This window comes from Equus przewalskii, chromosome 9, assembly GCF_037783145.1.
Source record: "Equus przewalskii isolate Varuska chromosome 9, EquPr2, whole genome shotgun sequence".
Lineage (NCBI taxonomy): Eukaryota > Metazoa > Chordata > Mammalia > Perissodactyla > Equidae > Equus > Equus przewalskii.
In genome coordinates, this window is record NC_091839.1 from 14,180,921 (window position 1) to 14,208,614 (window position 27,694).

The 27,694-nt window shown below is 54.9% G+C and overlaps 1 protein-coding gene and 1 long non-coding RNA gene across 4 annotated transcripts; one reads left to right on the top strand and one right to left on the bottom strand.

The window, feature by feature from the left end:
* Positions 1-458: 458 nt before the first annotated feature.
* SMG9 (SMG9 nonsense mediated mRNA decay factor) lies at positions 459-19,635 on the bottom strand. 3 transcript variants are annotated; one of them, XM_070632819.1, is made up of 15 exons: positions 18,988-19,311; positions 17,245-17,390; positions 16,322-16,477; positions 14,002-14,076; positions 13,645-13,909; positions 13,450-13,547; positions 11,755-11,867; positions 8,504-8,615; positions 6,244-6,339; positions 5,745-5,830; positions 3,243-3,349; positions 2,362-2,469; positions 2,087-2,215; positions 1,626-1,770; positions 459-971 (listed from the first exon to the last, which is right to left on the bottom strand). In XM_070632819.1, exons 3-15 carry the CDS (start codon positions 16,469-16,471, stop codon positions 893-895), a joined length of 1,563 nt encoding a protein of 520 aa, XP_070488920.1. In that variant the 5' UTR covers positions 16,472-16,477; positions 17,245-17,390; positions 18,988-19,311; the 3' UTR covers positions 459-892. The 3 variants fall into 3 exon arrangements, with proteins under 3 accessions (XP_070488920.1, XP_008518293.1, XP_008518294.1); XM_008520071.2 differs by lacking the exon at positions 17,245-17,390 and having other exon boundaries at positions 19,310-19,635; XM_008520072.2 differs by lacking the exon at positions 17,245-17,390 and having other exon boundaries at positions 18,988-19,316.
* On the top strand, positions 19,613-25,647 carry LOC139085472 (uncharacterized). Its single transcript, XR_011543789.1, has 2 exons — positions 19,613-19,768; positions 25,409-25,647. It is a non-coding gene; the product is annotated as an uncharacterized lncRNA (long non-coding RNA).
* Positions 25,648-27,694: the final 2,047 nt, after the last annotated feature.

Consider the following 27,694-nt stretch of genomic DNA (forward strand, 5'->3'; position numbering starts at 1 on the left):
GTATGTGAACACGGATCGGACCTGCCTCAACCCTCGGAGGGGAAGCACTGTATTTGACTAGGCTCTCACTCGGCACGTGTCTGTTCTAACCAGGCACTGACTGGGGCACTGTACTTAACCAGGCTTTCCACCAAAGCACGCGCTGCCTTCAAGCGAGAGCAGACGACGCGAGGAGAGTCACTGCATCTGCCAGAAGGAGGGCACGTATTCTCCCACCCATAACACACAGACGGATGCCTGACATCGCCCCGGGAAACAGAACACCCTTGCTGGGGGCTTCCTCCTCCCTGGCAGGGACTGCTCTTCATCTGCTCCCGACGACTCCGTCACCTACAGTGGATGTGTCCCGGCAGGAAGTTCATTCAGGCTCCAGGGGTGGCCCCTAAGAGCTGGGACCCAAATTTGCCCCGCTTCCCAGGACAGCATGCTGGGAGAGGGAGGAGGAGCACCAGACAGGCTTGCACGACTGCTTTTATTCGAACCATCAGATCTGCCCCCCGTGAGGAGCTCCCAAGACCCTGCGTCACCTGACAGGAAAGGGCTTGGCATCAGGGAAGAGGGACCTGTTGCTCTCGTCCCTGCAGAGGGAGGTAAAGATGGAGCCTGGCCTTCCTGGTGACCACTGTGGCTCCGCCCACCACCCGACCCTGTGGGGGACTGAGGATGGGCTTCCCCGTCCCAGGTTGGGGGTGGGACCTCAGTCACCCCGACCAACACTCTACTGAGGGTGGGGGGCCTGGCCCTGGACACATCTCCGGGCGAGGAAGTCGTGGTCCCTCGTCCATCAGGCCTGCTGCCACTCTCCACCCCACTAGCGGGGAGGACGTATGTGATCCTTCGCCATCCACTGGGGACCCAGGAGGGGTTCCCTGCATGACATCCCCCCTCGGCCTCAGGCCAGCAGGCGGCTGTACTCTGCCAGGGCAGAGGACTTTTTCACACCGTCCCAGATCCGGGCAGCGTAGTGGAACCTGTGAGAGAAGGCCAACAGTCAGGGCGGCCCTTGCTGGGAGCCCACCAGCCGCACACCGGCCCTGGCCAGGTGGAAAGACTAGGTCCCATGTACGACCTGAGGGTGGCTGGGCCTCTCAGAACCCAGTCTCCTCGACTGGATCCAGGGAAGATGCCAGCACCGATGGGAGGTGGCCCTGCTTCTCCCATCTCCCCCGCGGTAAGGGAAGCTGAAGGGCCTGCTGTTGGACTAAGACCTCGGGCCCCAGCTCCGAGTCCAGACTTCTTCCCACTCCACCTAGGGTTGGCCTCGGTGGGGCTGGGGCTTTCTCTACCTCCCTCCAGTCTTGTGAGCATCAGAAACATCTATCAGCTGTGGAACCTTTCACCTCCCACGTTCTCCCCTCCATGTCAAATCTTCCCCACCAGTCAAACCAGTAGTAAGAAATATACCCCACTGGCTAAATAGGAGAATTCAAAATCACGTGAAACAGCACGTTGCCTGACATGGAAGAGGCGCTTACAAGCTGGGAGCAACCATCAATGTTCCAGAAAAGGAAACTGACATCTGGCACCAAGGGGCTTAATGAGGTCACATAGAGCTCTAAGAAGCGCCTTCTGTGTGCACCAGGGCAGGGCATCTCACCTTGACCCCCTCTGCCAAGAACCCTTACCAGTTCTTCTCGGTGAGGATGGTGTGTGACAGCTGTGGCCGGGCCATGGACATCACCTGGCTCCGGAGCTTGCTCACCAAGGACTGGAAACTGGGGTGGCCACGGTACCCAGGGAGCAGGGAGAAGAGCGGGCTGGAACCGGGACCTGGAAAGTTGCGGTGGGGAGGATAAGGGGGGCAGCCTGCCAAGAGAGGGCCTTCCTCCTAGTCAACCAGCATCCTGGGCCTCCAGAAGCACCTCCAAGTTGGGCCCTGGCCCAGCTGTTCCTGTACTTCCACGACTCTGAAACATGCTCCTAAGAAAGGGTCCAGGCACTTCAGGGACAGGCCGGAGACTCCCCTCAGACCAGGGTGGGCTCCCAAGACCAGTCACCCCCTAACCAAGGTGGGCCCGTGTCTCCCTCCAGACCAAGGAAGCTCCTGGCTCCCTATGAACCAGATTCCCTGGATAGGGAGCCATACCCACTCGTGGGGGGGTCTCACTCTCCGCCTCGCTGTCCATGAAGGGCACCAGGAACAAGTTGACCTCAGAGTCCAGGAAGTCGGGCGGGAGCCCAGGGAAGACGTTGCACTGTAACATGGACAGAGTACCTGGGGGAGAGAACCCATCAGCCTGCGGGCACCATGCAGCGGGGCAGAGGAGGTATGTGTGTGACGGTCAAGTAGGGCCAGAGACCAGGCTGGATCGGGAGTCAGGAGGCCACTGGCCAGCTCGGGAGTGGTTTGGGGACCCTCACCCTTGTAGCGCAGGTGGGAGTGGGCCATGAGCTGGTCGATCATCAGGTGCATCTGCCGCAGCTTTCGGGGACAGAAGTCCTCTCGACGAGCTTTGTTCTGCAGGAAGACTGAGCGGGGGAGGAGGCATGGAGCCCGGTGAGGCGGCTTGCGCTTGGCCACGCGGACTCCCCCTTCTCACCCTAAGGACCTGCCCTAACCCCTGAGTTCAGATCACTTGTAAATATTCACGAAACTGTGCTTTTGCACCAGGCCCTGGGCTGGGGGATGCTGGGACCCAGAGATGAGTCACATCTGGTTTCTGCCCTCAAGGAGCCCCCAGTCTGATGGAAAAGACAAGAGAGGAAGATGGCTATGTGACCAGGAGTATGACAGGAAGAGGCACCACGGTCTTGGCGAGGCCAGAGGACGCTGGGAGACCCTCCCTGGGGTGCACAGATGAACTAGAGCTCTGCAGAGGAGCGGCGCGTCAGTAGGGCAGGGCGAGGACAGAGCAGGTGAAGGAATGGCGCGTGCAAGGGCCACAGGAGGGCGCACAGGGTACACGGGGCCCGTGGGCTGTCTCACCACTCGTGGCCTGAGCCCCACGCTGGGAGATGCCAGGGAGCCAGAAATGGGCAGACTTGGGTCCTATCCCCAAGAGGCTCTCATTCTGATCAAGGAGACAGACCCAGACCCAGACTCGGGGTCATGCCCTCAGTGGCCAGGGTGGAATTGAGGCCAAGGGACCCTTAGAGGAAGCGGCAGCTAATCCTTTTTGACTCACCTCCTCCTAATTCTCAAAAGTGCTCCTCCGAGCTCCCCACTTCCCTGGAGCACTCCTGGTTTTCACCCCTCATTCCTCCACCTCTCCCCACCCCCAGGGCCCCCGAAAGCCTCTCACCCAGGTGGGGGTAGTATTCAGTGCCTTCATCGGAGCCTGAGGAGCTGCTGGACTCGTGGCTGGGGGACGGGGTGGAGGGCTTCACCATCTCTGCTGTCTGGAGGAACCTTGGGGTTTGGGGTGAGAGGGTGGTGCTGAGGCACAGGCACCCCATATCCCACAGCCTGGGGGAGGGGCTCCCTTTGCAGATGTGACGAAAGCTACAGCCACACTTGGAAAAATGCCCCACACGCACCAGATTTCTCACACAGTTTTAGGGAATTCAGAGACAACCTTCTCAGACACCAATCTAGGGACCCGTGGCATTTTGTAATGAGTTTACGCTACTAAAAAAAAACCAACTTAATTTTTTAGAGCAGTTTTAAGTTCGTAGCAAAACTGAATGGAGATTTCCCGTAGACTCACCCCCGTCCCCCCCAACACACACAGCCTCCCCCACTATCAACATCCCCCACCGGAGCGGCACACTTGCTACAACCCATGATTAACATCAGGGTTCACTCTTGCTGTTTTCTACGGGTTTTGACAAAAATGACATGTAATCACCATATTGTATCACACTTAAGTTTCACTGGCTGAAAAATCCGCTATGCTCTACCCATTCAGCCCCCAACCCCTGATCTTTTTACTGCCTCCATAGTTTCGCCTTTGCCAGAATGCCATATAGCTGCAATCAGACTAGAGGGCAGCTTGGCGTCCTTCACTTGGCGACACGCGTGTAAGGTTCCTCCATGCCTGTTCACGGTTTGACAGCTCACTTCTGCTCAGCGCTGAACGACGCCCCACTGTCTGGATGCACAGTGTATTCATCCATTCACCTACTGAAGGCCGTCTCAGTTGCTCCCTCGTTTTGGCAATTATGAACAAAGCTGCTACAGGCATGCGTGTGCAGGTTTTTGCGTGGACGTAAGTTTTCAGTTTATGCTACTTTAAAATAATTTTCCCAAATAGGTAAAAGTAGATAAAATTAACCTGTTATCTGAGGTAAAGGGTACTAGGATCCGATAAAAGCTACGGACATTCTCCTCATGCAGACAGACACACAAACACGGTGTCCACAGTTTCAAGGGGTTCACCTGCTCTGAGAAGCCCAGCTGTAGACTCCGGCTTAAAAATAACGCTCTGCCACGTGCCAGCCTGAGCCCACACCCCCACTCAACGTGTGCAGTCTGTTTCCTCTGTTTCCTTCACATGTCTGTCTCCCCGGTGCCCCAGCAGCAAATGGTATAAACAAACGTTCAGTGTAGCTGCCAGGTGAATGAATGCCCGTGGACGGCGGTGGCAGGAGCGGAGGTTTCAGACTTAAGTCACTTAGATCTCGTCACCACAGCGGCTCCCCTAGCTAGTCGTCGTGGACTGCTGGCCAGCCCCACAGCTCGCCCCATCCCCAGGGTTACCAGCACGAACAGCAAGCACCCACCGATCAAGTGCTTACTATGTCCCAGGTACCACGCTGAAAGCATGGTCTCCACCTCAGCTAATCTGTATAAAACAGCCTGCCTCTGAGCAACTGTGGAAAAGGAGGCCACTCGCCTAGTGAGAGCTGCCTGCCTTCGGACACATCTGCTTCCTCCAGCTCAGCCCTCCCTCCCCATGAGCTCCCGTCCTTCTTTCTGCCCGAGGCTGCTGGCCTCCCCACAGCTATTTCCTGGGGCCCGAGGCCAAGAGGAACTCTTGTAGCCACAGGTTTGAGCCAGTGCTGTCTGGTGGCATTTCTGGAACCTCCAGCTGCTTCAGGCAGGACTCCTGCCAGATCCTGTCTCCCTCCCTTTTCCTGCCCGCCAGGGTACCAACGGGATGGTACACATGCCTGGAGGACATGGACGACAGGACTCGAAGGGGCAGACAAGCCATCTCCTCGTGCTATTCACTCAACAAATTTATATTAAATATCTACCTCGTACTAGGCACTGTGTGACGCGCTGGGGACTCCTCCCTCCTGGGGCTTACGTTCTAATGGGGAGACAGACCATACAGAGATCTACAGTTTCCTGTCGGGGAGTGACAGTGCAACGAAGGGAAACACAGCAGGGCAAGGAGGGGAGAGTAACAGGGATGCGACGTTAGTTGGTCAGGAAGGCCTGAGGTCGACCTGAAGGACACGAGGCGGGAGTCTGAGCTCCGCAGGAAGTGTTTCTGGCTGACGCATGAGGAGTGCAGAGGTCCCCAGCTGCACGAGGAGCAGCCATGAGGCCACCCCCACTTAATGGAGGGAGAGAGGGAAGCGGTAGCAGAGGAGGTCAGCAGGGTGACTGGGAGCACATTGCATAGGACCTCATAAGCCACGCGTGGGAAGGACTCAACTTTATTCTGGGTGATGTGTAGTCAGTGGAAGGTTCTAAGTGAGTGTACGTGTGCTGAGGGAGAGTTAGGTGGCGGTGACCCACGCCACCTTACATTTTAAGAGGGCCCCTGTGACTGCTGCGGAGCCTGTGAGATGTGGCCGAGTGGCTCAGGCGGGGGGCCGCCATCTCTGGCCTGGCCCCCTCCCCAGCTCCTCACCTGTACAGACTGAGGTCCGTGAACCAGTCCTGGACGACAATCACCACGTGGCAGACCGTGAAGAGGAAGGCTGCAATCTGGAGTGACTGAGGGCGGGCAGGAAGGGACGACAGAGCTGAAGGCCCCCCTGTGCAGACTGGGGCCCCTGATGCCAGGACTCAGCTAGGGGGGCAGCAGGGCAAGGGCCTGAGGGCCTTTAAGCACCTACTCTGTGCCCAGACTGTGCTGGCACTTCCCTTACAGGCCACGCCTAAATCGAGCAGGGGAGGAATGGTCACCACCATTGCACATGGGCGGATACCGAGGCTTGAAGGGGAAGGGGCGGCAGGTGACGTTTCCCAGGGGCAGAGCCAAGAGCCGAGCCAGATCAGACTCCCAGGGCTGTTCTCTTCCTGCGGCTCCCAGGGCACCCAGGGCTCTTACGAAGCAGAGACAAGGTCAACCCACACCCAGCTCCCCATGGCAGATCCTGCGGGGCAGGGTGCCCTCGGCCCCTCACCTGCATCTCCACGTAGGTGTGCGGCAGGTTGTACTCCGGAGGCAGCTTGCGGTCGTTGTTGATGAGGTGGTCCAAGATGGAGGGGCTCAGGATGGGCTGGGGCAAGGGAGAGAAGAGGGTGTCAGGGAGGGGCCTGGGGTCGGCATCCTGGGGCCACGGCTACCCATGTTCCACACGTTGAAGGCAAAGACATCGCCTCTCTCAGGACAAAATGAGGTGAGAAACACGGAGTTTCCAATGACTACAGTGCCAGGCAGCAGGAGGAGGGGAAGGAGAGTCTCAGAGCAGATCCCTTGGCCCCGGCTCTTCCACAATCTCACTGCTCCCCAGAGCCGCCAGCCCAAGGAGAACTCTGCTCGCGCTGACAAATTTCACACACACTTCAACGAGTCACGTCCCTTAAGACCCTTTCTGTTGTTTGTTGTTTCAAATGCTTTCAAAACTTTGCTAAGATAATTACTTAGGTCAAAAAGCAATGATTAGTGTGAAAACCGGTGAGGATTCAATCATCGCATCACTGGGTGTAAAAGAATCAGTGGTGAGCGCATCACTTTTCTTAAAGGAACATTCCATGTAAAGACAGGAGCTAAATGAGCCTGATAGTCTGTCAACTTCTTTTTTTTTTAATTTTTTTTTTTTTTTGAGGAAGATTAGCCCTGAGCTAACTGCTGCCAATCCTCCTCTTTTTGCTGAGGAAGACTGGCCCTGAGCTAACATCTGTGCCCATCTTCCTCTGCTTTATATGTGGGACGCCTGTCACAGCATGGCTTGCCAAGCAGTGCCATGTCCGCACCCGGGATCCGAACCGGCGAACACCAGGCTGCCGAACTGGAACATGTGAACTTAACTGCTGCACCACCGGGCCGGCCCCTGTTGACTTCTTACTGCGGTGAGTGGACTTCTTTAAGGAAGAGGCTTTCCCAACTGCTCACTTCCTAAAGCTCCAAGCACCGCCCTGATCTGTTCTGCCTTAACTTCCCTTCTGCCCTACGTGGGCCTCTGACCCAGCTCGACACCAGTTCAGCTGCTCTCTAGGTCCAGGTGGTCCTTGCACGGAGCCTGGCACACTGGTCTCATGGCACATTTGCAGGTTTTCCACTCTTCCTGTCACCAAAGCCCACAGCAACCAGAACGCTATTCCACTAACATTCAGGCCCTGACCAACAGAGCTGCAGGCAGGGGGTGGGGGCAGGACACAGGACACAGACTGTGATAAACCCCGTGGTGCATGCGCTGGCAGGTGTGCTCAGGCGCTAGTGGGCGCTCAGAAGAGGGGAAGGCTTCCCGGGGGAGGCAACACCCCAGCGGCATCTTCATTAAGGAGAAGGCCTCAGCCAGGCCTAAAGGCAAGGGAGGGAGTGTTCTAACGATGACAGTATGGACGGCTAAGAGTACTGAGCACTCCCTTCATGCTGGGTGCTGTCCTCAGGACTTGTGTTAACTCATGGAAACCTCATAAAAACCCCTACAAGGTGGGCAATATTATTTTTCCCACTTGAAAACTGACGAATGGAAAAGTTAAATAACTTGGCCAGGGTCCTACAGTCGAAGGTGGTTTTGGAAAAGGGAACAAGAAGAGGAAAGCCCGAAGTGGGGTGGGACCATGGTGAGGCCTCATGGTAGGTGTGGCAGGCTGGTGACCACACCAGAGGGGGAGACCAGGGAATCTGAAGGAGGTAAGCCACACAGCCTGAATGCCAGGTGAGGGAACGGGGACCTCACCTGAGAGCAAGGGAGAGCCAAGGAAAGCTGCTGAACGCGTGACAGGTCAGGTCTAACGACAGTCAAGGCCCTGAATGCTAGCCACGTGCCAGGTCCTGTGCCAAGCACTCTGCTGGAATGTTCCACTGAATCCTTGCAACAATCCTGAGGCTGAGTATAACTATCATCGCCATGTACAGACAAGACACTGAGGTTTAGGGGGAATTAAAACTTGCTTAAAGTCACCCAACTGGTAAGAATTAAAGGCAGGATCCAGACACGGACCAACTCCACGGCCCACACCTTTAACTGCTATGCTAGAAAATTCTTTAGGCTACTGTGTACACAATGGATTGTGGGAGGGGGCAAAATTGGACAAGAAGAGACTAAGGGCCAAGAAAAGACACAACTTGCCCGAGGGCACCTAGCGTGTCCATGGCTTGGCTGGAGCCACATGGCATGCAAGCAGGGTTCCGGCTTAAAGACTTTCGCGGAAAGAGCGACGAGGGAGTGCAGCGGGGTGGGGCAGGCGGGGGGGTGGGGCAGGCGGGGCTGGCACCTGTGTGTCCAGGAACACAATCCGCTCTTGGGTAATAAAGAAGTCGATGCCACTGGTCTGGTTGCCCCCTCGTTCCTTCATTTCGGCGCTCTGGGCCCGGAAAACATACGCCCTGTGGAGAGGAGCAGGCGGGCGCATTAGCGGTCCGCTTCTCAGCCTCTGACAGCCCAGGGCATGACCTGTGAAGTGAGCATGTGGGACGAGGTTCCCCGCCTGGCCACACGTCCTTCCGTCCATGTCTGGGGGGCTGTGTTTTACACCACATGACTCCACCCCTCCCCCAAGTAGACACGTTCACTCCTGGAACGAGGTCAACAGACTGAGGAGCTGAAGAGCAGGGGCTCTGCCAGCCTGCTGTCATCCAAACCCCAGCTCTGCCTCTTCCTGGCTGTGTGGCTTTGGGCAAGGTCCTTAATGTCTCTCTCCTCGGTTTCCTCATCTGTAAAATGGGGCTAAGGAGAGTCTCAAACCTCTCAGGGTTACTGTGAGGTTAATTCACTTGAAGCCCTCAGAAGCGCGCCTGACCTCCAGCGGTAAATCATCGTTCACTATGAGTCACCAAGTGCACCTCCATCCGGCCCTGGAGACACAGCACTGACACCCCCCGCCCCACAGGGGGAGGCTGTTTGGTGTCCTGGTGCCCAGCTCTTCCCCTGTGAGGTGTCTCCCCCATTTCTACCTGTGCTGGATGAGGGGGACACGAGAGCAAAGCAGGCAGAGCTGGGCCTTACCCTAAGCCACTGAGCTCCACTGGGTCACTCTGTGACTTGGACAAAGCCATCACCCCTTTGAATCTGTAAAATCAGGGTCATAGTACCTGCCTCTCAAAGGGCCACTCCCGCCTCCCTGAGATGCTCGTATGTCGCTGACACAGAGCAGGCAGCCTCCCACTAACAAACACTGGACCGCAGGCCTATGTGCCAGATCCCGGGATGCAGCAGGGAACCAGGAAGACAAAGCCGCTGCCCATGCAGCTTCTGGCCCAGCTCACAAACCAACAGCATCAGTCACTGCGGGCCTTAGGAAAAGAGGCGTGCAGGGCTCCAAGGGGGGAACTGAGTTGGTGGAGCTGGGAAGGGCTGCCCTAAGAGGCAAAAGATGACGCTGAGGGTGAGAGAGAAAAAGGAGCTAATTAAGCAACTTGATTTCCCGTACAGGGGAGGTGAGGGGGGTGGAGGAAGGAAGCAAGACCACGCCAGGCAGAAGGCAGGTATGAGGCGTGCATGAGGAATCCAGGACCAGTGCGGCAAGAGCAGAGAGAGCGACGGGCGCAGGGAGCACACAGAAGGTACATGGGCTGTTGTGGGGCAGTCAGGAATGGGGGCTCTGGCCCAGGAGCCTAGAAGGCCCTGCAGAGATTTAAGCAGGAGTGACAGGACTGGATTTTGGTTTTGAAAAGCTCCCCCTAGCGGCTGCGTGGTGAGGACTGTAGGGTGCACAGAGTGGGTAACAAGACTTGCAGGCCCAGGACTCCGGCCTCCCTGTGCCTCTCCGACCTGACTTCCTCCAGCTCCATGGCCTCCACACCACTCTGCTCACAGGCCAGGCAAGCTCCCACCACAGAGGCTCACACTTGCCATCCCCTCCGACTGGAATGCTCTTCCTCCGCGGAGTCTGCTTTCCCTCAGGTGTCCCCTTAGCGAGGGCTGCCCCGACTATCTGATTTAAAACTGTAAGCTAGCCCCAGCACCGCCTCCCTACAATCCCTTCCCACTCTATCTTCCAACATGCCAAACAACGTATTTACTTTGTTTACTGCCTCCTCCTTCAAAATGTGGGCCTCATGAGGACACAGATTTCTTGCAGTCTTGTTTATGCTGTTTCCCCAGCACCCAGGCAGTCCCTGGCACATAGTAAGCACCCAATTAATATTTGTTGCATTGAACTAAAGCAGGGGGACCAGTTAGGAAGCTCTTGGCATGGAAGTGGGAATGGAGCAGAAAAGCAGATGAAAAATAATCAGGAGGTAAAACTTCTGAGATTTGATGACCAGAGTTGGTACCAAAGTCCACCACACCACAGGCTGACACGGCTCAAAAAGACGAGCGAGGCCAGCAGGATTCTCTCTAGTTCAGGAAGCAGAGCTGAGGGGCACGGGGAAGTTTTGCTAGCTGGGGGTGGAAGCAGAGATGGAAACCACGCTATCCGAGAGAGCTGGAGCGGGTCCAGAGCGGACCCAGGCTGAGCCGAGGTCCTGAGTGAGGGGAGAGGGGGAGCCGGCCTGAGAGCCGCGACAACCTTGCAGCTTTGGGTCTAGCGAATATGTATTCTCACAAGAGTGGTTCTTAGCCCCAGGCCCCTCTGGGATCTGCTGGAACCACGGCCGCGCTCCCTAGGAGAAACGCCTGACTGCAGATGTGTATGATTCTGCACATGCTGTCGGGAGGTTCATGGACCCCTGGAGGCCCGTCCATGGAGTCCAGGGAAATATCACCTGCTTTATCAAAAACGAACCCCTATGTTTTTCAGACAACCCCAAGTAGCTACTACCCCTTCTGAGCCCCCATTTTGACCCTTCCTTCACTAGACTGTACACGTCCCCTACTCCCTAATCCCTGCCTTTCTCCCTTTCCTTCCCCGCCCTGAGTTTTGGGCCCTGGTCCTTCAGCTCCCTACTCCCCCAGATCTTCTCCCGTGACTTCATTGTTTATGTTCATGATCATATCCTATTCTTACTCAAGAATGCAGGACTCATAAAAAAGAGAATGCAGGCCTGTGGCTGGTGCAGAACCCACGCCCTGCGTCCAGGGCTCCTTCCCCACTCTATTTCCCAGGCACGTCAGCTGCATCCTGTGGGCATCTGCTCTGTGCCTTGTTAACTTTTGCCTTCCTGATCTCATCTCGTCCTCCAAAAACCCACTCTACAGGTGAAGAACTGAGATACTGGGAGGCGAAGTGACTTGCCCAAGGTCAACCAGCTGGGGAGCGGCAGGGCTGAGACTGAGGTGGGGCTTAGTGACTGCATCGTCCCAGTTCCCGGCGGGGCTCTGTACCACTGCCTGCGGCACGGCAGGAAGGAAAGGAGGGAGGCACAGGATTGCTGACCTCGGAGCCACACAAAGATCTAGTCCAGCCCCCGTCACCCTCACCTGACGAAGATGCTGAGGCCAAGGGAGGGGAAGCAATGTCCCAAAGTCCTTTGGTAACACTCCATGCAACACCCAGGCCCACCCTTCCCCTGCCCCAGGTGAGTGCCCACCTCCCTCCTGGCCTTCCACACCCCAAACGCCCCTACCTGATGTCCCCCTCACCTCTGGTCCTCCTCGGGAGTGTTGGCTGACAACAATGACATGACCATGGACTTGCCTGTCCCCTGGAGGCCCAGGACACCGACCACCAACACATCAGTCTGATCCAACAGGTACTGGGGGAAGACGTAGGAATGTGACCATCAGAAATCTGTCAGTTGCCGGAGTGAGACGGGGGGCCCCAGAGACCTCTGAGGCTCGTCCACCTGCCTTGTCAGACACGAAGAAAAACTTCTATGGCTTCTGTGTGTGTGTGGTGGTGGGGGTGGGGGTGGGCTATGTGGACTGTTCTGGACACAGAGAACATCATCTGTGAGAGCTCTAAAGTAGAAAAGAGCCTGACGTGGTCAAGAAGCTAAGAGGAAGTCCGTGGGCTGGAACACAGTTGGCCAAGGGAAGCCTGACCTTGGGGAAGAGAAGGTGAGAGGCACAGGAACGGAAGGACAGGTCATGGATCAGACTTGGTGAGCGAGGCTACTGGAGGGGACCGCTGGGAGGCCTTCTGCTTCAGGTGGGGAGGCGTGAGAACGGGCACCGTGCGTGGGAAGGGAGATCCGTCCACCCAGGCTCTGGTCTGTGGACTTTAGTTAGGAGTCCCGGAAATTCCTGAGACCTTTGCCTCCGGGCCGCCAGCTGTGCTGACTTTCACCACCAGGGGGCAAAAGAGACCCTCTTCAAGGAAAACGGATTCGCCTCAACTGAGGCTGTTGTGCCTTACACTCATCTGAAGAGCTTTAAAAAAAAAAAAAAAGGGCAGCTAATCCTAGACCTAACTACAGACATACTAGAGTATCCAGGGCTAGCCCTGTTCAAAGTGGGAGACACTGACCACCTGTGGCTATTTAATCAAAATGAAACAAAAGACACTCAGTTTCCTCAGTTGCACTGGCCACATACGGACGTATGTGGGTAAGGGCTCAAGGGCCACACACAGGGATAGTGGCGACCATACCAGATGGTGCAAACACAGAGCATTCTCGTCACTGCAGAGTTCCACCTGACAGTGCGGAAGGGGAGGGCCTGGATACCGGTTCTTTTTTTTTAAAGCTCCTAGTTGATATCCACGTGAGGGTGGACAGAGAGAGGTGGCAGGGACCAGGTAAAAATGGGCCCAGCACGCTGTCCTCCTAAGTCCAGGCAGCTAGAGAAGAGGAGGGAACACAGCTACACACCTAGGACAAGTGGAGCAGGGGCACGATGTGACAGGTCTGGGGGGAAGAGCAGCAGAGGAGCGGAAATGAAGACTGGGAGAGTGGACGTGGGTGTGACAGTCCAGAAATGCGAGGTCTGAACCAGAGCAAGGGCTGCTGGGATGGCGGGACCTCTGGGGAGTGACATTCAAACCAGTTAACACTGGTACCACACGGGTTCTGACCGATGAGGAGAGGTACTGGAGGGCCCAGGAGGCTGCCCCGCTGTGGGGCGGTGCAGGGGATCCCAGGCATCCGGGTGGGGGGCTAGGGGAGTACCTCCTGGCCAACCAGCAGCAAAGTATTTCAGTATCACCTGCCAGCACCGCTGAGCTAGCGTAAGGGACAGAAATCCAGCCCCGGCCAGGTGAGAACCTTCTGCTCCATCCCAGCTCACGGCTCCAGCTGCCTGAAAGCGTCTGGCCTGATGGTGCCCCCCTAGGATGCTGGGGGCAGCGGGTGGAGGAGGCGAGGGCGCTGGACCTCAAGCAGGGAGAGCCCCCCGTACCTCAATGGCACTGTCGCACCAGTTCATCTGGTCATCCACCAACTTGATGCTGTGCTTCATGCGCTCCGGGGGCAGCAGTTTGGCCTGGCCCACGACAGCTGGCGACAGGAGAGAGCAGGGGACAGGGGATGCGGTGAGGGTCTGCGGGTGAGGGGGCTCCAGCTCCCAGGCAGGCCGTGCCCGGCCCCAACTCACGATCCATGGCTGCCGGAGCGGCAGGGCCCATGCCCCGGTTCTGGATCTGGTACACAGGCTGTGTGGGTCTCTGCCCCTCCTTCTCCCCCTTGGGTGGCGCAGGGGCGGCGGGAGGTGGGGGGGCGGCGCCCTCGGGGGTTGAGGCAGTGGTGGTGGCCGCAGGCCCTTTGCCCTCCTCCCGGGGTTTCATGAGGACGATGGGCTTCTCCAGAGGGCTTGGGGCAGGCGGGGCCGCGGGCACTGTAGGAGGTGGTGGCTGCTTTGACTACGGGGATGAGAAGGGGCCAGTCAGTGGGACAGATCCTCACCTAACTGCTCCTGGCCTCCCCTCCCGAAGATTCCATCTTCCCTGCTCACCCGCTCTGCTGGAGGCTTGGAGAGGATGATGGGGGTTTTCTGCATGACCGACGTGCTTGTCTCTTCGCTGCCATCCTGTGGTGATGGAGGGCAGTTACTCAGGGATGGCTCCCCTACCTCTCCAGGCTGCTCCCGAAGGCCTTTATGTGCCTGGTACTATCTACATGCCTCCACATACTAATTCTCTCAATCCTACCAACAGCCCTGTGAGAGAGACACTATTATTAGCTCCATTCTACAAATGAAGAAACTGAGGCACAGAGAGGTTAAGTGGCTTGCCCAAGGTCACACAGCCAACAAGCAATGGAGCCCCCATTTGAACCCAGGCCTCCTGGCTCCAGAACCACGCTGTCAGCCACTCTGTCTGGCTGCCTCTGACGGACAAGCTCAGATGGAAGGAGCTGGGCTCTGGAGCCAGACAGATCCTGGTTTGAACCTGCCCCGCCTCTTGTGGTTGTATGAACCTGGGAAGGAAGCCCCCTCACTCAGGCCCGTTTCCTCACCTGGCGAAAGGGGCTCAGAACTCCTTCCTCGCAGGCCTATGATGAGGCTGAGAGGAGAAAGCCCTCAACTGGCCCTGTGGCTGACACCGCAGGTGCTCACCATGAGAGGGGCCGGAAGCACGTGCTGGCCTGACCCTCTCCGTCCCAGCCCTGCTCCTGCACCAGCCACACCTTGCCCTCCTCGTGCCTCTTTGGACTCATCCCGACTCTGCTTACAGAAGGGGAGAGACTGAGCTTGAGTTCTCTCCTTTTCTGGGTCCCTGAGTCACCTGGGGAGAGTCTCGGCCTCTCACCGGGTCTGCTCTTCACCCACACACTGAGGACACTTATTTAAGTCCTGCTCCCTTCACTGGCCTCTGGAGAAGAGGAAAGGAAAGGACGATGTGAAAGGGCTTTGCAAAGGCCAGCAGTGCGAGAACTGCAGGAGAGGCTGTGGGCTCCCAGGCCGTGGAGAAGCAGACGAGACCCGGGCCCGAGGCTGTGGGGCAGAGACGATGATGGCCAGGAGACAGACTCGGGAGGCACACTGGACAGCACTGGGGCCTGACGGCGTGGGGCGGGCTGGGGAGGTGTCTAGGATGGGGCCCAAGGGGCTGTTACTGATACAGGAAGGAAGACATATGGCCGGAAGACGCTGAGGTCAGCAGGGGACACAGAGGTCGTGAGGAGGCCACTGGCCATTTAGGAGGCGGCCAGAGCTCGGCAGCAAAGGCAGAAACAAAGACAAGAGATATGGGAGCTGCTTGTGCGGGATGGAAGCGGAAGGTGTAGGCAGACGGGAACGGTCCCCAGAGGATGTAATGTGCAAGGAAGAGAGACGGTCCTCACTGTGCCGTGACCCGAGAAGGAAGAGCCGGAACCAAGCGCACTGTGAACAAACTCTTCTCCACGCTTGCACTTAGGGCTCAGCAACGGGTCCCAAGGGCTCCGTTCCTCCCCGTACCGTCAGCTCTCAGAGGTGGGCAGGGCCCTAGACAAAGAACCCAGGGGCAGGTGCTGGCAGTAAGCCACCCAGGCACAGGAGGAGAGCAAGGCAGGGCCTGGGCCCACCCGAGGCTACCGACTCCCAGGCCAGGGCGCCCCCCACAGCAGGCAGATGCTGCAGCACTCGAGGCTTAGCTGGCCCCAAGCGTACTGACTGTGCCTCTGGGTCAGTCCGTCCCCCTCGGAGGCTCATTTTCCTCGTTAGTGCAAATTGGACCTATCCTGGGTCCGACTTCATGGGGCGGCTGTGAGGGTTCAGGGAGGTCCAGGGCCACAGAGGCCTCTGCGTGGTGCCAGCACACTATGGCTGCTCAACAAGCACAGACCGCTGCCGTCACCATCAGACACGAGCTCGTGGCCCCTCTCGCTCAAACTCTCCAACGCCAATTTCTTCCGGTGAAATTCGAACTTCTCTCTAAGCCCCACCAGGCGCTACGGGATCGGGCCGTCACCTCCTGACCTCATCTTCTATCACCCGCCCCCCTCCTCATGCACTGCAGCCGTGTGGCCTCCCGGCCACTCCCTGCACACACCAGCTGCTTTGCAGAGGCTGTGCTTTCAGGCAAGAATGCTCTTCACTCAGAGTCTGTCCCGGCTCGTTCCCTCACCTCCTTCGGGTCTCTGCTCAGAACCCGCCTCCTCAGAGAGGCCTTCTCTGGGCACTCCACCTAAGGCAGCCCCCTTTATCTCTACCCTCTTCCTCGAGGGCAGCCCGTTTTGTCCACCGACACATCCCCAGCACCTAGATTAGTGCCTGGCACGTGGCAGGGGCTCAGGAAACACTTGTGGAATGAGCGGATGTGTGAACGCTGCCGTTGGGCGCGGACGCTCACCCGTCTCTCTCTTTCCCACGGTGCGATGTAGTCCCTCTCCCGACCGCCAGGCCCAGAGAGGTTCTGGGGGCCGCCGGAGCCAGGCTCCTTCCACCGTCGCCGCCGCTCTATCCCGTAGAGCCCAGGCTGACTGTGCCCAGACTCAGACATGGTCACCTACAGAGAAAGAGGTCAATCCCAGGGTGAAGAGCGTCCCCCCGCTCAACGTGGCTCACTCTGGACTATAAGAAGGCCTTTCTTTCCAGAGAGCTCTGGAGCTGTGGCAGTGACTGCCAGCTGGCTCCCAATATCCATTCTTCACTTCTTTCAAAAAAATGAAACCCTCGGTTCTGAGCTGGGTACATGGCTATCCAGAGTACACTTCGCAGCCTAGTTTGCAGTTAGGTGTGGCCATGTGACTAAGTTTTTTCTGGCCAATGGTATGATACTAGACATGTGTTCTGGCAGTTTTCAGATATTTTCCTTCATAGTCACTGGCACGTGCCTTCTGCCCCTTCCTCCTGCTGGCTGGAAGGAATGTGGGTGTGGAGGCTGGACCTCAAGCAGCCATCTTGGACTATGAGGCAACTTAATGTAAGGAAGGCATGGTAGAACAAGATATAAGTTTTGGGAGTCCCCTATTAACCTCGAATTGCCTACCTCTGGACGCAGTCAGAAACAAATACACTCCTGTCTCTTACTATTCCCAACTATTAATCACTTTGTCCCAATATAAATATAACTCATATGGGCAGGGTCACATAAAAATGGGACATTCTGTTTCCCAAAATGCAGCAAGGCATTTCCTCACAAATCAATAACATGACCCTCAGTCTGACAACTTCTCTTTTGATTACCCATTACTGGCACAGGTGGGGATGAGGCTCCAGCATTCAGAGGCCTATTGAAAATAGGTGTCTGCCTACATTTCAGGGTCTGTTTACCTTTCATTCCTGATAGTCCGCACTCCAAGGTCCATCAGTGTTTAAATTAATCTAAGATGTTATAAAATGTATGGCTACCTATGTGACCCAGCCCCTGTTGTTTAACTATCTGTTTACAGGTCCCTAGTGGGCTTCCCCATGTCAACCTGCAAAAACAGAAACCAGTGTAAGAGGCCAAGCTTTTATTTGGGATCAAAGAATTGTAATTTGGGGAACACAGATTCAGGTAGAAACCCAAATAGCATCCCCCTAGGAAATAAAAGTCAGGGGCCTTTGAAGGGAAGTTGAACTACAAGGAATTTTAATCGGAGTTGGAGGCAGACAGCTAGTCTTGGCTAAACACTATTGACTCCATCTTCAGAAAGTCCACGGTTCTCAGTCTTTGCGATCAGGATGTCGGTTCTCCTGCCGACTTCTCAAACAATTGCTTGTAAAACAATTGCTGTTTGGGCCCAGTCCAAAGGTTCAGCCCGGCCCAAGGGTCAAGACAGCAGGGCGGTTTCTCTGGAAAGGTGGCTCTGACTCATTTAAAAATGGCTCTACTAAGTGAATTTTGACACCCCGCTGTTTACACATCACCTAGGGCAGGCTGAGTACTTAAGAGTCTGCTTGCAGGACGAGGAGGCCCTCAGCTGTAGCTCACAGGTCAAGGTGGCGAACCGCAGCCCGTGGACCAAATACGGTCTGCCTTCTGTTTTTTGTAAATAAAGTTTTATTGGAACACGGGCCCGACCATCAATTTACAAAGTGCCTCTGGCTGCCTTCCTGACTCAACAGCAGAGGTGAGCAGATGAGACAGCCCGAGTACAGCCTGCAGAGCCTAAAATAATTATTCTCTGGCCCTTTCCAGAAAAAGTCTGCCGATCCCTGCTTACCAATTCGTGCCTGTTAAATGATTTTACAAAATCCCCTCCACCCCCCACCCCAGTGTATAGCGACAGGAGCAGGTCCCTGCAAGAGACTCTTCCCCCAGAATGAGTGTCTGTTGACAGGAGGATGCAGGGGTGATTCTGCCAGCCAGGCAGGGGCCGCTCCAGCTCCTCACTGCGCCACCAGACCTGCCCCCAGCCACGACCTGGGCTGAAGCCCGCCTCCGGAGACAGAGGACAAGGCCTGTCTACGATGCTTACGGGAAATGATTCACTGAGCCCTTAAATGACTGTTTACAGCTCGGCTGGAGCCCCTTCAGACCCTGGGACTCTTCCCTCCTGTGCAATTAAGCGTCTGCCTGCACATTATTCTGGAGACCTCCCCAGCGCTTAAATGTCTGTTCTCCTGCCTCCAAGGGGCTTCTGCCCCACCCTAGTGTCTGTTTACACACCCACAGGGACCCCCTTCCCATGCAAATAAGCCTCCTTTTGTCCTTTATTCTGGGAACCTCCACAGTATTTGAGTCTACTTTACAGCCCCTGTGGGGAGCTCCCCAGAACTGAAAAAGAGTCCACCGGCACACAACCTGGGGACCCCCAATCTTGTTTCCAGGCTCCTTTGGGGCTTCCCTTAAAACTTACAAAGCCAGTCTATTTCGGACTCTCAGGGTCACCTCCCAGCCCTCAGTCCTTCAGCATCTCTTAATACACCCCTTTGGGGGCTCTCCTCGAATCTAAGCGTCTATCTGCCAATCACGGGGCGGGGGGAGACCCCCCCCAGTTCCCAACTCCGGATGGACGCCCACCCTCAGGAAGCACTCGCCCACCTCGGAGCTCAAGAGCCTGACACACACTTAAGGTCTCCAGCACTTACACGTATTTACACATCTCTACATCTACAGGCTCCCACACGGGGCCTCCCCCGGAGCTCGGGGGTCCGTCTACACATTCTTCAGGGCGTCTGATTACAGGCCTCCCGCGGGGCCCCTACAACGAGAACCTCTGTTTACACCGTCCTTTCCGGCCACTTCACAGCCCTCACTCTCAGGCCCTCCCACTTCTGAAGCTCCTAGGCACACGTGCTCCGCCTCCGCCCACCCGGGATTCATCGGGTCCCCACTCGGCGACGCCCACCAGCCCACCCGCCGGGCGGCCCCGGGACCGTTGAACGGCCGAGGAGGGGGCGGGCCCCTTACCTAAGGCGGCTGCTGATTGGTTCCCGGGCGCGCGCTCTCGGTGACGGGGCGGGGTGAGGGCGGAGAAGGTCCACCACAAGCCACCAGCCTGTAAATGGCGTGTGGGGGGCCTGGGAGCACGGGGTAGAGAGGGAGAGAGCGAGCACCGTCACTCCGGAACCGGTCTGGGCATCCCGGAAGGCCGGCCCGAAGGAGGAACGGGAGCGGGAGGTATCGCGGGGCCAAGCTGAGCTCAAAGCCCACGGGCTGCTGGCCCAGCGCATGCGCCGCGGGGTAGGCGCGCGAGAACGGAGCGTGAGCGTCGGGCCGCGCATGCGTGGATGGAGGCGGTTGGCCGCAGCACGCATGCGGGTTACGGAGGGAAGGCGCTGCTGCTCCGCCTCAGTGCGCGTGCGCGTCGTTGGGGCTAAGCGTGGGCGTGCCGAGAAGCGGGAGCGAGGGCCGCTCTGGAGATTTCAGGTTCGAGTCCCGCCTCGGCAGTGGTGATGGCAGGATGCGGTGGGGTGGGGCGGTAGGGCGGAATCCTAGTGTCCTGGGCTGAGTGAGTGCTGAGACCACAGGAATGAATCAGGCCTGGCGTTTGCGCTGGAAGAGATCCCAGCCTGTGGAGGGAGACGGCCAGGGGATCAAATCACATGGGCGAGGGCGCGGGTCCGGTTGGACCTTGAAGGGCGGCCGAGGGCACCCCAGGCGGAGGGTACCGAGGGAGAAAAGTTCAGACTGGCTTGGACCTAGAGTTCCCCCGGGATGGGAGTTGAGGCAGTGGAGGTCAGATCCCCAAGGGCCTCTAGAGTCGGGCTTCGTCCTGAAGGCATGGGAGACGCGGACTGGTGGGGACAGGACCACGTATTAAATCTCTCGGGGGTCACGGTGGAGGGGGAATCCAGTCAAGGGATTTAAACGCCTGCGGGCGAAGCCCTGTGCGCACCAAAGGGCAGGCGGAGGTCGCCGCCCGCTTATAGCGCATGCCCAGTCCAAAGGCTGGGCCGCTTAGCTGGGGCCAGTGGTCTCCAGTGGGAATGAGAGATTGTTCAAGAGAAGAGAGAAATAGAAATAGAATCATAGATATATAAGTGAATGAGGAGTTTACCACTTTTCGCTTGAAATCTTATTAAAAGTATTTTTTGAAATTATATTTGAACGGGGAGTACATGTACCTTCTGACAAAATTCAAGCAGCCAGTGGGGTACACCATAAAAGTAAGTCTCCTACTGTGGTTCCCATATTCCGTTCCTAAAGCACCGGTTCCCAGTTTCATTCTGGATCTACTGTCAGAGCAAAGCATTGTCGTTAACAGCCTGAGTCTGGGTTCCTGAATCAGGCCGCTGACCTTGGCCCAGTACCTTACCCCTCTCGGCCTCGATGTTCCCATTTGTAAAATGGAGATGCTGGCACCTTGTGATGTAACTGGCAGAGTTAAATGGGTGGAAGCACCTAGGACAGTGCCTGGTGCACAGTAGCGCTATATGTTGTCCTTATTTTGTGATTTACGATGATAACGGTAGTGGTTGGTTCAGAGCTGCCACCTCCCCTCCATGCCTCATCCCTGCTGCCGTTTTCTGGGCACCGGTGCCAGCTGGAGCCGTTTCTCCGCACTGCCACAGGCTGGGTGGAGAATCCTGTTGTTGATGGATTCTCTGGAAGTTTGGGGGTGTTCAGTGGAGATAACATGTGACAGGCCATCTTTGTATTATGTCTGTCAGTGTCCCTTTGTAGCATCTTCATCTCAGATCATATCTGTGTGGTGGGTTTTCTTTGAACCTGTGAACCCAGAGCGTGCCAAGCGGAGTGTGCTAAACTTAACCAATGCGCCACCGGGCCAGCCCCCGTCTCTGTTTTTCTTATCTGAATTTCTCAACCCCTGCTCACCCTCCATGCCACTTTCTCATCTGGGCAACCCTCAGAGGTGGAAACGACTTAAAAAGGGAAAAGGAGGGGCCTGGCATTGACCATGGGCTCCCTGACCCAGGGTCTGTTTTATATACATCACTGCAGCCACCCTTTCTCCCCATTTAACAGATGCAGAAAATGAGTGCAAGAGAAGAAGGGCCTTGCTGAAGGCCCCATAGCCAGGAAGCAGCAGGGCCTGGATTCAGACCCAGTCCTGTCTCACTCCAGGGCGAGCCCACGTTTTTTCCCTGGCACCGGGCAGCCTGCCTGGTGGTGAGTCAGTGGTGCGGTCAAGCACCCAGAGAGCCGCCTTTTCTCTTCTATTATTGGCATAGCCTGCCGTTGTGTGGATGTACCGTACTTCATTTAACCATTTCTTATTGATAAATGTTTTGGCTGTTGCTGAACTTCTGCTCTTACAAACATTTGCTGCCGTGAAATCCTTGTACATCTGATTGCATGTATGTGGTAGTACTCTCAGTTGAGCCAGAGTTGCTGGGTCAAAGAAAAAGTGCAGTGGGAACTTGGAGAGCCATTGCCGAATGATCTGTTCATCTCGATTCATTTCTCTGTTCATTTCATTCATTCTTTCATCTGTTGAATGAATAATGGGACTCTAGTCAACTGCCAGGCACAGCGGCAAGCTGGAGTGCCTGGAGTAATTTTCTGGACAGAGCACCTGCCCTCTGGGAGCAGATATTCTATTTGGGTAGATGACGTCAGGTAAAAGATGCTTGGAAGAAAAGGAAATCAGGATAAGGGGACTGAGAGTGACAGAGGTCACGGAGTGACAGGTGGTCAGAGAAGGCTGCTCTGAGGAGGTGACATTTGAGAAGAGGCATGAAAGAAGGTAAGGAAGTGAGTCATTTGGAGATGCTGAAGAACAGGAAGTGGAGAGACCCCGAGGTGGAGGTGAAGGTGGAGTGGGCCTGGCTCTTTAAGGACTGGCAAAGTGACCAGAGGGGCTGGAGAGAGCGAGGGGAAGGGAGGCAGGATTATTTAGGGATGGAGCTAGAGAGGGGCTAGCTTACCTAGGGTCTTGTAGGCCATGCCGAGGGCTTGGGAATTTACTGGAGTGTAACAGGAAGCCACTGGAGGGAGGGCCCTGAGCAAGGACCAGTGGGTTGTGATGTATGTTTCATAAAGATTTCTCCCATGAACACCAAAAGTTCCTAACAGCGTTGGCTGTGGAGGTGAGGGTCTCAGATCAGAACTGTGAGGAAGACTTTTTAAAGCCTTTTAGGTTTTTGAACCATGTGACTATTATAATCTATGCCCAAAAGAAGTTAAATGAAAGCAGTGCGGGTCGCTGTGAGGAGGATGGCCCGAGGGCCGGGCAGGAGTACAAGCAGGAGGTGAGGAAGCTGGTGTCCCTGCCTGGGCGGGAGATGGTAGTGACTCAGGGAGAGGGTTGTGGGAGAGGAAGCATGAGTCAGGGATGAAAAGTGATGCCTTTTACCAAGATGGGGAGGAGGAGCCTTGCTAGGAAAGGCTTTGAACTTCTTAACTTGGAGATGCACATTGGACATCAAGTAAGTGGTCCTAGTCGGGGGGAGAAGCCAGGGTTTGTAGACACAGAATTTTTACTGACTTTTAAAGACATACACAAAGGTTAACGTTATGATATAAAGAGCCTCCACATACCCATTACCCAGTATTGACAGTCATCTATATTTTACTTGTCCTGTTTCTTCTGTTTCCTCCTGCCACACATAAGCACACTTTGTCCTGGAGTTTCCTTCTTTCTTTTTTTTTTTTGTAAGCAAATCTCAGATGTTGTGTCATTTTATCAATCGCTATACAAGTATGCTAAATTTTGGAGCTGTTAACATATAGATGATATTTAAAGCCCTGAGTTTCACTGAAACCATCCAGGCTGAGGGGGTAGAGAAAGCAGAGTAGGCCGTGGGGCCTCCCACATTTGGCGATCCGTGAAATTACCAGCATTTTAGAGAGGGGCTGAGCGGGAGCAGGAACATCCAGGAGAGGAGATGACCTGGTACCAAGGGAACAAAGGGTTCCAGAGAGAAGGTTGACACCAAGTATGTTAATCTGAAAATAAGGTGATGGATTAGGGAGCAGAGGTAGGGGCAGTAGCTGGAGGAGGAGGTAGGGTCCACGGTGAAGAAAACAGCTTTTTTATCCCCCAGTCTAACTATGTTACAGAAACTTCTCAGTGTTGTAGTATAGATTTTGTAAGAAGAAGTTTATAGATTAGACTTATTTCTCTTTTTGATTATTATTATTTTTTTCCTGCTTTTTCTCCCCAAATCCCCCCAGTACATAGTTGCATATTTTAGTTGTGGGTCCTTCTAGTTGTGGCATGTGGGACACCGCCTCAGCATGGCCTGATGAACGGTCGGTGCCATGTCCCCGCCCAGGATCCGAACCCATGAAACCCTGGGCTGCTGAAGCAGAGCCCAAGAACTTAATCACTCGGCCACAGGGCTGGCCCCTACACTTATTTCTCTTTAATCTTTTTTTGGTGAAGGGTAACTTAAATGTGGAAAAATGCATGAAGGGCACAGATCTTAAGGCTACAGGTCACTAAATTTTTATAAATATACATACTTGTGTAACCACTAAGCAGGTCGTGATGGAGAACATTTCTAACACTCCAGAAATTTCCCTGTGCCTTTTCCCTGTCAGTTCCCCCACTCCAGAAGCAGCCATGGATCTGATTCCCGTCCTGCCCTTGGCCTTCACATAAGTGAAACCTCACAGCAGGCCTGTGTGTCTGGCTTCTTTAGCTCTGTCTTCCGTGTTGTTGCAGGTAACAGGAGTTGGTTCCTTAAGAACTTTCAAAGGCTTTCCTACTGGGTATTTTTCATGCTGGCTATTTTACAGTATCTAAAACAAAGGCTGGGTTTCAATTCCAGATGGTTTGCAGTTTGGTGAATACAGAGCCAACTTTAAGGATAATGGAGGATCGCAAGTTCTTCAAGTTCCAGGGGTTTCTTCTTTTGTTTTGTTTTTAAGCTTGTAAACGAGAGAAATTTATTTCTCGCCGTTCTGGAGGCTGGAAGTCTGCGAACAGGGTGCCATCATGGTCAGAGGAGCAGGGTGTTTCTGAGCTGGGACAAATGACAACACGTTTGTCTGCTGATGGGAGCGAAATCGGGAAAATGGACCAGGAGATGTGGAAGTCAGGCCCTCAAGGAGGCGAGGGGGGTGCAGACAGGGTAGAGTGGAGAGAGGCGGGTGGAATTGAATTGAAGCCGGGCCAGCTCGTCCTGGGAAAAGCAAGTTTGACTATGTGACATCTCCTCCAAATTGTAAAAAACCGCTCTCCTGGTTTTTATGCGTTGGCAGCTGTTCCGCATAGCATCAAAGCTCAAAGCAGGTCTTTGGACTGCCAGTTTCGTGTTGATGTCGATGATATGGCTTCCTTTATGGACCTTAATAAAGAGCTGAACAAACACAGGCGATGTTTGTTCTCAGTGGTTGGGGCAAGAGGGAGAGGAGAGCGGTGGGTAGTTAAGACAACGAATGTTTAGGAAGGAAGAGGAGCCCATGGCGGGAACAGCTGTGACGCTGTGATTTATAATAAATATATATTTGGTCTTTGTACCCCATTTCTGGCACAGAACTCCTAAAACCCTTGGAATTTCCTGTGATGAGAGCAATCAAGGCGTCTTTTGTTATGTTAATGAGGCGACTTGGAAAGCACCTCGGTCACCTAAGGTTGGGGGCTGGTTGCCAGGGGTCCCAACCAGGTACCTCAAGGGTTGGAATTTTCAGTCCCACCTGCCCCTCCACCTCTGGGGAGGGGAGAGGGTCTGGAGGTTGAATCGATCGCCTATAATAGCCACTGGTTTAATCAATCGTGACCATGTAATGAAGCCTCCGTAAAAAGCCCAAAGGGATGGAGGGCGTCCAGGTTGGTGAACTTGTGGAGATGCAAGGAGAGTGGCGGCTCAGAGAGCAGGGAAGCTCCACGCCCTTTCCATACCTTGCCCGATGCATCTCTTCCATCTGGCTGTTCTCAGGTACATCCTTTTATAATAAACTGGTACGTGAAATGTTTCTCAGTTCTGTGAGCCATTCTCGCAAATTAATGGAACCCAAGGAGGGGGTTGTTGGAACCTCCAGTCTATAGCCAGCCGGTCAGAAGCACAGGTGGCAACCTGGACTTGCCACTGGCGTCTGAAGTGGGGGCAGTCTTGTGGAACTGAGCCCTTAACCTGTGGGGTCTGATGCTATCTCCAGGTAGACGGTGACAGAATCCATGGAACTGTAGGACATCCTGCTGGTGTTGGAGAATTGCTTGGTGTCGGGGAAGGCGTCACAAGTCAGACTGGGTGCAGAACAGTCAGCAACCAGGGTTTCTTGGTACTTTGCTGCAAGCCTGTTTGCTGTAGACATCTTTGCCACAAGTGTTTTCGCTGCATAACCACTTGGCCCTATGGCAATTTTGCCGTAAAAGATAAAAATCACGAAAAATAAAAGAGGGCCATTCATTCCAAAGGACGCAACAAAACGTGAAAAAGATGAATAGCAAAATTAAAAGGACTTTATTGTGAAATACAAAAGATTTGAATAGGTTTAAAATATGTGTCTGGAGATTCACGGCAGTCCTGCCCAAAGAACCAGTTTTATTTTGTGTGTGTGGATTGCACCTCACTAAGCACCTTCCTTTGTTCCGTGGGACATGTGGGTTCAACTCTGCCCCCTCGAAGAAGAGGCCTCGGCCCTCTTCTCCTCCTCCAATATAGTGTGATTCAAAATAAGAAACAACTCTTGGGGCAAATCATCGACACGGTCAGCTCGATGAAGCCATCAGTAAGACACTGACTGGAAGAAATGCCAAGTATTTTAGACCGCTACCGTCACCACCATGTCTGCAGGTCACCGTGGAGACCACTCTGAGGGCTAGCCAAGATTTATAGCATATAAAAATGGGAGGAACTGTGAGAACTTCGTCAATGGAGAAGTGAAACCAAACTGGAAAAAAAAGACAAAACTGTCAACCAGTTATGTTCTTTTCTTTTATGGCGGTTGATTCGTCAATGGAGAAATAAAAGGAAAAAAAAAAAAACCCAAACCGTCAAGCAGTTATTTCTTTCTGTTTTATGGCAAAATTGCCTTACAGCCCATTAGTTAAGCTACGAGAATGGTTCCGGGGAAGACATGGCAGCCCAGACAGGGAGGGGAACTGGGGTGGGGCTGGAGCCTGAAGGGCCCACAGGTGAGGCTGTGGCTCGATGAACTCAATGGAGCAGTATTCTGCAGTGAAAAAGAGTGGGCAGCCGGGTGGACCTCACAGCCACTGCAGGGACCCTTCAAGGTTCAAAGTCAGGAGAACAGAATCAAGATAGAGGTCAGGATGGGGCTGGCCCCGTGGCCGAGTGGTTAAGTCTATGCGCTCCGCTGCAGGCGGCCCAGTGTTTCGTTGGTTCGAATCCTGGGCACAGACATGGCACTGCTCATCAGACCACGCTGAGGCAGCGTCCCACATGCTACAACTAGAAGGACCCACAACAAAGAATATAAAACTATGTACCGGGGGCTTTGGGGAGAAAAAGGAAAAAATAAAATCTTTAAAAAAAAAAAAAAAGATAGAGGTCAGGATGGTGTTTACTGGGGACAGAGGAGGGTACTGGCTGCGAGGGGCATGAGAGCTTTTAGGGGGCTCGTCTCGCTTGAGCCGAGTGGTGGCTGCTCAGGTGAGTACATTTGTGAAAATCCATTGAGACTGCATTTAAAATTTGTGTGCTTTATGTAAAACAGATCTCAATAAAAGGGAAAATGAGCTGGGCCTGGGAGCTAGACTTTGACACAAGGGTAGGTGGGAGCCATGGAGGGCTTTTGAGCACGGGAAGGGCCCAGTCAGGTCTGGGTGTCAGAAAGGTCCTCAGGGGCCATGTTTGGAGGGTGGGGGGGCGCGGTGCATGGAAGGGAAGAGGCCAGAGCTTGGCCCTGCCTCTGCTCCTGACTGGCTCTCTAACCCTGGTAAGCCACCACCCCTCTCTGGACCTCCTTGTCCCCACCCAGTCTCCTTGTGGGAGTGGAGGCAAAACAGAAATAGGAGAGGAAAGGAGCCAGAATTACTGTGACACTGAGTCCCTCTGGCTGAGACCCCTCTGGCTCATGTCTGTGGCTTCAGCCCCTGGGGCAGGGCCATCAGGAAGTACTGATCTGGGAAGGGGTGTCAGGACATGTGGCCCCCAGAGGAGAATGGGGCCAGCAGGCAGGGCAGACTGAGATCTTTCAGAACATCTCTCCCGTGTTCTCCTAGTTTCGTAGTCAAAAGCCCCTTGTCACCAATTCCTACCTTGTCTCAGCGGAAACCTACGTGGTGGAAGGTGAGGTGCTTCAGGCCACCCCGGGTATTCAGTGTGATCATTCGGGGCTAGTCACCGAGTCCCTGCGTGGGACACTGAAGACGTACCACTGGACAAAAGCGAAAATAGTGTCATGACCTCTGAGCATCTGAATGGGCCAGCTGGCTAAGTGCTGGCTCAAATCCCAGCTCCCCCACCTCTTTGCTGTGGC

Coding starts and splice junctions, on each gene's coding strand:
- SMG9 (XM_008520071.2), bottom strand. CDS start 16,471: ATGTCTGAGTCTGGGCACAGTCAGCCTGGGCTCTACGGGATAGAGCGG. Junction 2,470..3,242: donor TGAATACTACCCCCACCTGG/GTGAGAGGCTTT, acceptor TCCCCCGCTCAG/TCTTCCTGCAGAACAAAGCT. Junction 972..1,625: donor ATCCTCACCGAGAAGAACTG/GTAAGGGTTCTT, acceptor CTTCTCTCACAG/GTTCCACTACGCTGCCCGGA.